This window comes from Zingiber officinale, chromosome 8A (genome assembly GCF_018446385.1).
Source record: "Zingiber officinale cultivar Zhangliang chromosome 8A, Zo_v1.1, whole genome shotgun sequence".
Lineage (NCBI taxonomy): Eukaryota > Viridiplantae > Streptophyta > Magnoliopsida > Zingiberales > Zingiberaceae > Zingiber > Zingiber officinale.
The window spans coordinates 72,788,493-72,799,012 of record NC_056000.1 but is presented as its reverse complement, the minus strand read 5'-3'; the positions used below and the strand labels follow the sequence as shown (position 1 = coordinate 72,799,012).

The following is a 10,520-nucleotide window of genomic DNA, read 5'->3' as shown; positions in this document are numbered from 1 at the left end:
GGTAGTGAGACGGACCAATGAGAATGGTAGATTTCATCTTTTGCTATAATAAAGGGTTTGTGCATGCGTCCCTTTCGCTATGGTATAATGGTAGGACACTCATGCAGTCTTCCAAATATCTATGATTCGATTTTTAACTATGATGTTATTGGACCATCCGTTACAAATACTTTTAAATTTATCTAGATGATCAATGAAAAATTTTCATGGAATTGAATTAATATCTCTAGGATTATTCAGTTGGAAAAGTGAAATAACCTGTGGTAGCCAAATAAAAAAATTAAAAAAAAAGTTTGTGTATGCTCTTAGTTTCCATTTTTCATTGCATATATACTATCAGACATAATATCTCCCTATGGGTCTTCCCTGTGGTTGTGGCTCCACTTATGCATCGTCGAATACTTATTAAAAGTGTTCGGTGGACCTATATTACTCGAACAGACAAGTTTTAGGAGTACATATACTCTTAGCAAATATCCACCTAAAGTACTTGATAACATATAATGCTCAAATAGATAATATTTCTTTATAGATACTCAAGGTTCTATAGTTCTATGTATGCTCTTGGTCAAACACTTATTTGTCTAAAGTTATTGGTGGACCAAAACAACTTATTTTCAGTCAAAACTAACGTTCATATCATAAATTCAATGATGTTGTTATTTGTCCAAAATGACGATAAAACTGTCTTAAAATTATGGATTATTGCTAAGACTGAGTTTTATAGGTTTCGATCCTGTTTCACCTTCTAGGTACTGAAATTGCGACGAAAAAGATTCATAATCCAATACAAGATATGCAATATACATGTTTCTCCTTCAAGGTATTGGAAATAGCACCTCATACAAACCAATCCATGGTGCTAAACGATTATTACTGAAGTAGTGAGACCAGTCAGTCTCTGAGATCATCTTTCTTACATGATACGGGGGGAGATTATTTCAAAACATAAGAAATTTCTATGTGGCATGGGAAGTAAATTTAATTGGTTCTAGCTGCATTGCCTTGTGCAATATCTCATTTTGCTCTTGCACATGAACGGATGAGAAGCCAGTTGCTGTGGCTGCGGAAGGTGCCCTTCCCACATATTTGATGTCCTCTATGTTGCCTCGTCCTAGTGCTTTCATAGCCGTGTAGAGACGAGGGTTGATGTAGAAATAGGCACCCATGTTCATTGGCTCTTCTTGGCACCAAACAATCTCTGCATCTGGAATTCATGAAAGAGTAGAAACAAACCGTTATTTGCCGTGTTATCTTCGTTGAACATGTATGCAAAAAATTCTCAACGTCAAGTCTACTAAATCAATTGAAACTATAGCTACAAATGAAGCAAATTTAGACCCAAAGTCAATTTAGCAGAAGGTTGAACATACTTGGATATCTTTTCAGCTCCCGCTGGATGAGGTCATATGGGAAAGGTGATAGTTGTTCAACTCTACAAATTGCGACATCACTGCGTTCCTTTTTTTTCCGTGCTTCATCCAATTCATAGTACACCTATGAAATACAGGAAGTGAGTGCCATGTTCCAAACTATTCAAGAAAGATGAGAATATTATTTTCATGCAGATGTTGTCAAAGTTACTGAACTGTTATTAGAGTAAAAAGAAGTATATCACCTTTCCAGAGCATAAAATTAGACGATTAATACCCTCCTCAATCTCTCTATGGTCATTTTGATCTTTTATAAGACGTTTGAACCGTGTTCCCTGCTTATCGAACCCAGGGTGGCCCAAGACATCATCAAATTCAGATAGATGTGACTTGCAATCCTTGTGACGGAGAAGATTTTTAGGAGACATCACAATTAAAGGTTTTCTGAAATCTCTGTGCAACTGAATACAGTAGCAAAATAAACTAAGGCATCATTTTAAGGAATTTAAAATAGCAAAAAAATGTCTGCCAGCACTTCACCTGGCGTCTCAGAACATGAAAATAATTTGCAGGAGTTGTCACATTAACAACTTGCCAATTGCATTCTTGGATCTGTTTCCTTAGCGTCGGATCCATCTCTGGTATCACATACGGGTTGTCATCACTCATCTGTAAAAAAGATATTACTAATCAGGTAGAACTGCACAATCTAACAAATTTAAGTGTATATTGACAAGCGATAGGAGTTCTCCCATGGCAAGAGTATGACAACCTTAACGGGAATATGGCTTAAAGGAAGCACCAAAAGCTTAGAATAGTTTAGAATTGGGTAAGTAGAATTTAAAACACGAGCTATGCTCTTTCTTGTAATTGAGTTCTAGAGCTATTTAATCGCATACATGAACTTATTTAAGTGTTGGAATTGGGTCCATTGACTGAAGAATTAAGCCTGTAGAAATTTAGCCGGACACAAAATCAATATTTTATTTTATTTTTATAATAGGAAGGAGTCCCAATTCTATATGGATGTGAAACAATTTTGTATTGAAGACGAGCAATAACTCCACCCTGACCATATTATTATACAGAAATTCAACATTTTAATCCAGTTTTCTTTCAAAAAAAAATGATTTTCTTTATTTCAATTCTCTATTCCTATATTCAATTATTGTCTATTTTCCTCTCTCTCTCTCCCTCTCTTTTGCCATTGACCCCTTTCCCTTTCTTCTGTTCCAGTCTTCCTATTTTTCCTTCTCTACTCTACCTCACTTCTTTCCCATCCTCTTCTCTCTTTTCCTTGATAGTACGACACCTTACCCTTTTATCTTCAATCCTCCCTCATTTATCTCTCCATGAGCAGTACCACCTACACCAACAAGTCCAGGAAGGAAGGAATCAGAAGAAAAAAGAGAGGAAGGGAGAAGGCAAAAAGAAAGAGGAAAGCATTGTGTGCTTCAGTCAAGTTTGTCAACTTCACAACATGGCTTATCTAAGTTTATGTGCACGATTATAATAAATAAATATATGTATGGAAAAACATATCCTTTAGAATGTCTTCAACTAAGATGGTGTGTAGCATCAAGACTCAAGATACAAATAGACATAGTAGCGTCAAGAATCCTGTAGTATATTAAAGGAGGTTCTGGGAATGATTTACTTTGTAAGAATAAACATCAAAACATTGAAACGCAATATTTAGCAGGATTATCAACTGATAGGATGACCTGTTATCCACTTCCAAATTATGTATACATGTTGGAATATGTTACCTGACTGTTGTAGCGTGATCTAGGATAGAGGTAGAACACAAAGCAAACACCAAGAAATTGTGAGACAATGTGAATTGTTTTTACTTGTTTTTAGTTGATGAGGTAGAACACAAAGCTATCACAAAGAACTTGTGAGATGGTTTGAATGCTTTTATTTGTTTTTAGTTGATGACCTTGATTTTTTGCTGAATATAAATTATGATAATATGCTCGTACCTATTTTGCACTTAATCCACTGTTTCATGAATGCACTAATCATATTGTAATTGACTGACACTTCATTTGACACACAATTATGTTGAACAAGGTTGGCAATAGAGAACTAAAAGCCAATATTTTCACTTAATGGAACTAGATTTATGCATCTATTAAATTAGGGACAATTGATATCTATACTTGAGCTTGATGGATAGTGTTACCATAGAAATGGAATTGATGTCACTAATTTTTCAACTCACTAGTTAGACCTAGAGACTACACATGTAGGACAGTAATTTACTTCCAGATATGAAACCATAATACAAATCCTATTTGGTTGTGCATACTTCTTGGAGATACAGTGATAGTGAGACCACTCTTACCGACTTGAAAGCAAATAAATTACTTCTTGAGTGGATTGGTGAACTTTAATTTCTTCCCAAAATAGTGTACATTAATGTCATTGTGGCTACTAACACATCTTTAATATATAAATTGAACAAAAACCTTTAGGAATATACCTGGAGAAAGCGTTCTACTCTCCCACTTGAATGCTCTGGACCTTGACCATCGTAACCATGTGGAAGCAAACAAACAAGCCCTGTTTGGCGCAGCCACTTTGCTTCTCCACTACTCAAAAACTGATCAAAAATTACTTGAGCTCCATTTGCAAAATCACCAAACTGTGCTTCCCAAAGAACCAATGAATTAGGATTCTCCATAGAGTAGCCCAATTCAAAGCCAAGGACACCAAACTCTGAAAGTGAGCTGAAAGGTGCAAGTATAGAGGTCACCTTGGCTTCGTGTGCAACAAGGGAAATTTGCATGATATGGTATACGATTACAATTACATACTCCAAAGTGCACTAAACATATTGTTATAGAAACTTATGAAGTTTAGACTTCAGCCACAAGGGAGAAACTAATCCATAATAGGAATAATTAGCCTATCAATGACTAATCACATAGCTCATAAATGCCAATAAGGAAAAAGCTACTCAGGGTTGTCTACTTGAATTTATCCTCCACTGAGCCTTATACAAAACTATATGACTCATAATTTTCAATTAGTTAAATCATTTCTATTCCACGATTTAACTAAAATTAGTATAAGTTTTGGTATACTAAAAAGTTATACCAAAAGGAATGCTTAATTTGAAATGGGTTAGATGGGTTATATATAAAGAGTTATACCAGAATAAATAATTAGAATAGGTAGATAGAAGACTAACAAACTAGGTGACAATCTACTTGGGTCAAGGCGTAGGGCATACAGGTTATTCAAGCTACACAAGATAGATAAATTAACATAAGAATATTTTATCATTGTGAATTTTTTTTTGTTAATTTATTATATCTTTTCTAGAGACCAAGCATAGAAATCCAAAAAAACAAAAGATAGACAAATCACTTTGCATAGGAATATTTTATCATTGTGAATACTTATTTGTTGTTTATTATTCATATGAAGTGTTTATTTCATTCAATGAATCAAACTTAGGAATATAAAGAGTTATACCAGAATAAATAATTAGAATAGGTAGATAGAACACTAACAAACTAGGTGACAATCTACTTGGGTCAGGGCGCAGGGCATACAGGTTATTCAAGCTACACAAGATAGATAACATAAGAATATTTTATCATTGTGATTTTTTTTTTTGTTTATTTATTATATCTTTTCTAGAAACCAAGCATAGAAATCCAAAAAAACAAAAGATAGACAAATCACTTTACATAGGAATATTTTATCATTGTGAATAATTATTTGTTGTTTATTATTCACATGAAGTGTTTATTTCATTCAATGAATCAAACTTAGGAATAGGTAATTTTGTTCCTTATTAGTTCAACTCCATAGGAATAGTTATTACATATCTAATCGATATGCTTCACTCAGTGAGCAACACTGACAATAAAAGCTGCCCCATTACACTTAACCATTAAGATACATGAAAATTTGACACCTAAAGAGCATGAATCCATCCTGCTTCAGGTAACAAACAACATTGCAGACTTTACCAACATCTCATGCACACATGGGAGTGAAAAAAGGAGCGTTTACATGTTAAATGATAGCTTCCCCATTACACTAAGCATAAAGTAATTTAGTTACTAAACAAAATCCACATTCATCTAATTAAGGAAACAGCAGAGCCACAATGTTGTCACATAATTGGTTCCAAACACCAATATCAATGCCCAACACATTACTCATATACACACCAAGACTGATGAACATCTGTAGCCAAACATCAGTTATCAGAGGCATGTGTATGCTTGAGAATATCCAATGGCAGTAAGGTACACTAATGCTTTTTTTTTGTATTTCTAATTTGAATAGCTAATCAAACAATCTCAAAAAATAGTCGCACATGATTATCAGTTAATAAGCAAAGTAGAAATGGATGAATTAAGAAAATAAGAATATGAATAATCAGGATAGGTGGAAGCAATGGTTATTAGAATGTACCTGTTGCTAACTGTGAACATTTCCTCATCTTGGTTCATGATGATATGATCCAGAGGGCAGTACTGCTCTCCAGTCTCTTGATCATGAACCACAGAATGCCTATGACTAAAGGTCCCTCTTTCTACATCTTGTCCACTCAATCTGACATGGTTACCTTCCACTATAAGGGTTGCAAAAGCGAGAGCTTCAGCAAGTGCCCAATCAATACCTTCCCCGGTTTCAATCATCTCAGCTCGCTGCTGAAAAATTCTCTTGATTGCTTTGTGAGGCTTGAAGTTCTCAGGAAGAGTAGTAATGGCTTGTCCAACACGTTTGAGGATTTCTGGCTTGACACTGCACAAGGATATTGCAATTTAATAGTTGAATGTCCATGCTAGAAAACAATTTTAAGCAAACAGTGAGTGCTAATCATACCCAGTATTCCGTATACGTGAAATTTGTTCTGGTGATTTAAAACCGGCCCAATAAGCAGAAAGCCAATCCCTTCTTTTGGGGACATAATCTTTGCTGTTGACGAATTCTTCTTCCAGGATATTAGTAACTTTGCTTTGTGTCCTTTCAATATCCTCTTTAGAGATCTGTCTTGATTCCAGGAGTTGCTTTTGATATAGTGAAAGCGAACTTGGATGATTTTGAATAACCTACTTGAACATTATACAAGTCAGTATGGTCCAAAAAGATTCCACTAGAAATACATGCGAATAATATACAACCGATAAAGGTAGTTTCATTCTGGCATAGAAAACAGGTATGATTATTCTGTTGATTCAACATATTTTGTGTCAGTTTTTAAAAAATGCGATAAATTATATTAAAAAACACAGTAGAAACTTGTAGCCAACAATAGGATAGAAAAAAAATAAAACAGGAAAAAGACAACATTCATAAAATCTCTTCCCAGAACGTTGCCGACATAGAACAAGCAAAGATTAACACAATGATTTTTCATGATATACTGAAAAAAGTCTACCTGATACATTTTTGGCTGTGTGAAAGAGGGCTCATCAATCTCATTATGGCCAAACCTGCGATAGCAGACTAAATCAACAACCACATCTGAATGGAATGTCTGGCGCCATTCAGCTGCAAGTTCACACACATGCACGACTGCCTCAACATCATCACCATTCACATGGAATATTGGGGCGTCTAAAGCTTTAGCAACATCAGTGCAGTACTGTGAAGACCTCCCAGATTTTGGATCAGTTGTGAATGCAACTTGATTGTTGACAACCAAATGAATTGTCCCGCCCGTTGTGTAGTTGGGGAGAGCACTTAAATGCAAGGTCTCATACACCACACCTTGACCTGCAAAGCTTCCATCACCGTGGATCAAAATTCCCAGATTTTTGGTCCTTTCAATATCGTGAGAATAATATTGTTTTGCCCTCGTCTTCCCAACCACAAGAGGATCAACTGCTTCAAGATGACTTGGATTCGCAACCAATGATAGGTGGATCCTTTTTCCACCTCTTGTGGGCCTATCATACGAAGTACCTAAATGATACTTCACATCCCCAGTACCTGTATACAGCCCTTCTCCCTCTTCCACAGGTTTAGTACCACCACTGAATTCACTGAAAATCTGCCGCAGAGGCTTTCTAACTACATTTCCGAGAACATTCAATCTTCCTCTGTGAGGCATCCCAATCACAATGCTCTCCACCCCCAAGTCGGCAGCTCTGTCAAACATCTCTTTCATACCTGGAATCAGAGTCTCTCCACCTTCAAGTCCAAACCTTTTTGCAGCCTTCCACTTTGTGGCCAAGAAATTCTCAAACAGTGTGCTCCAAGTAAGCCGATCAAGGATGACGGCGCGACGCTCCCTGGTGTACTCCCTAGGATTAACGGTCTCAATCCTTTCCCTCAGCCAATTGCACTTCTCGCGGTCAGGAATGTGCATGTACTCGTAGCCGACAGTGCCACAGTAAGCCTGCTCGAGCCTTTCCAGGATGGAGCGAAGAGTCTGGACAGGGCGATTCTCCGACAGGAACCCCGACATCTTCCACACTCCGAGGAAGAACTCTCTGTCCAAATCCGCTTCACTGAAGCCATAGAGGGCCAGATCCAAGTCATCGACGGTCCCGCGCTCCTCCAAACCTAGTGGATCGAGCTTGGCCTTCATGTGGCCATTAACCTGGTAAGCCCTGACGAGGAGAAGCAGCCTCATGCTCTCTTGGATGGTCTGGCCTGAGATCCCCGGGGAAGTTGCGGCCTGACCGACGAAGTTACGGAAGAAATTATCCCATGACTCGTCCACGCTGCTTGGGTCAGCTTCCCAGGCCCTCTGCAGCTCCTCCAGGTAAACGCTACTGGTTCCATCTAGGAAGCTGTCGGAGAGGCGCGAGAGCGGCACGGGGCGGGGGTGGGGCGCCTGCCGCCGGAGGGGGGTCGAGTGGAAGCAGCGCGCTGGCTGGTGCGGGTAACCCCATCCAGCCCTAGCGCCGCGGTGGAGAGGCCCTCGAGCTAGGTTTCGACGGAGGGCGATGCGGGCCACCCCCGACGCTGCGCGAAACCACGCCATCGAGATCGCGATCGGAGGTGAGAACGCAGTCTATTGAATCGGACGACGACGATTCGGATCGCAAGGAAGAGGAAGGATGAGACGATCAGAGGTCGACGATTCCATAGTCTTGCTTTCGATCTCGAAGCCTCGTCCTTTCCATTTCCATCTTTGTTGGAGCGACGAAAACTGGGGAAAGCGATCGGGGAAGGTGCTCGATGGATCGATGCGAGGGCTTGTCGGGTTGTGGAAAATTTATCCGTTGAGGATACTTACCGCTTCCACAATTCCCCTGCGCCAGCCTGGCATGGATTATTATGGTTATGGCAATCGGGAAACGGGCGGCAAATCATGCGGACTACTGTAACTGCTATAACTGCTGGGCCTTTGGGCGGATTGATGTTATTTGGACCAAGTAATTTAATTTCCATCAGAGTTTTTTTCTTTAACTAAAATATGTCCATTTTAAACAATCACTATTGGTAGAAAAAAAGTATCTTCTTGTAAAATAAATTTCATATATAAAAAAAACTAGTTAGGTATCCATTTTAAAGAACATATCCGAATTTCTTTTTAATAATTCAAATCTTCATATTTTATACTAGTCAAAATCTATTTTGGAATAATCTTATTCATTGATCTGGTCTGGAAATGATAAAGATCAGTTGGTTAAAAAGATGGCTCAGCAGTTGACCTTATGAAGACTCCGTTCCGCTTTACAAAACTAAAAACATCAGTACAGGACTAGGAAGGGGTCCCCAGCATTAACCCTCCGACGCTCAAGTCAGTCATCGGAATAATAGAAAGACGACAAGGAATTATAGCAACAAAAGGAGCTTAAGCACAAATAATACATACTTCCGTTGGTGCATGGACCCCTCTTTATATAATGCTCGAGTAGCATACATGCATGTTTCTCAAGGCATATGCATATTTTCCAACTGTCATATCAGAAGACATGTCAAAAAAGTATCTCTGACATCATTCCTTAACAAAGCGTATAAATCTCTAACACGATAGTGGAAGTTTATGTCGTACGATTTTCTTATTCACTATGTCCTACTATCAGCGACACTATCTCCCAGAAGGATACAATGAGCTAGGCAAGGGGATTCTACTGTTTGGCTGAGCGGGGGAGCCACTCGGCCAGAATTCCCCGCTCGATCAATCTCAGCTATACTTCTCCACGGTCGCTCGGCTCGGTTGGTTGTTCCTTGCGCGACTGGACAAGCAATCAAATTGGCCTAGCCCTTGTGGAGTCGTCATGGTTGAGACTCTAACGTCCTCTCGACAGTCGTCCCAGCTGGATGAGCGATATGCTCAAATGAACCTTCGATTCGATTGGACCCTTCAAGTCCGCTTGGCTTGTTACCACCTGCTCGGCCAACTTTGCTGACAAGAGGGTTGCTGACTTTTGACCGCCTTGACTTTGACCTCCATATCGGTTGCTGTTTATGCCTTTGACTCATATTTGGTGGGCTCCCTTTACTGCATCACAAGTCTTCTCCTCAAGTCTAGTCGAAGGAGGTTATAAGTCCGACTGACTGGATAGGCAGTGTCTTCAGTGACCTCCTTGGTCGATCATACATTCTCGGTTGCAGAGCTGCCGCTCAATTATGGTGAGAACCAAAGGTAATTTCTGCCCTAAGTTAAAGTTGTCGTTCGACTATTTTTTACTGACCTGGCTTTAGAGCCGTCGCTCGACTATATCTCAATGACCTAGGTTTAGAGCCACCATTCAGCTATATCTCCATGACCTGGGTTTAGAGCAGTCGTTCAGCTATATCTCAATGGCTTGGGTTTAAAGTCACCGCTCGGCTATCTCTCAATGACCTAGGTTTAGAGCCACAGCTCGGCTTTATCTCCATAACCTGAGTTTAGAGTCATCACTCGACTATATCTCGATGACCTGGGTTTAGAGCTGTCATTCGGCTATATCTCGATGACCTGGGTTTAGAGCCCCCACTTGGCTTTATCTCCATGACTTGGATTTAGAGCCGCTGCTCAACTATATCTTAATGGCCTGGGTTTAGATTCGTCACTCGACTATATCTCAATGGCCTAGGTTTAATGTCGTCGCTCAACTATATCTCAATCTGCTTTGTCCGTTCGGGGTACTCAGGCAGTACTTAGCATTTTTTCAACTTCCCACAACTTCCTCTGGTGAGTGAGTGTCCTTTAATGGTTGTTGACATCCTCCCAAT

At 39.2% G+C, this 10,520-nt stretch overlaps 1 protein-coding gene across 1 annotated transcript; it reads right to left on the bottom strand.

The window, feature by feature from the left end:
• Nucleotides 1-761: 761 nt before the first annotated feature.
• LOC122009519 (2-oxoglutarate dehydrogenase, mitochondrial-like) lies at nt 762-8,597 on the bottom strand. The gene is made up of 8 exons (XM_042565705.1): nt 6,784-8,597; nt 6,228-6,454; nt 5,814-6,146; nt 3,862-4,108; nt 1,914-2,042; nt 1,619-1,834; nt 1,374-1,497; nt 762-1,207 (listed from the first exon to the last, which is right to left on the bottom strand). The coding sequence occupies exons 1-8, from the start codon at nt 8,335-8,337 to the stop codon at nt 960-962; spliced, it is 3,078 nt and encodes a 1,025-aa protein (XP_042421639.1). The 5' UTR covers nt 8,338-8,597; the 3' UTR covers nt 762-959.
• Nucleotides 8,598-10,520: the final 1,923 nt, after the last annotated feature.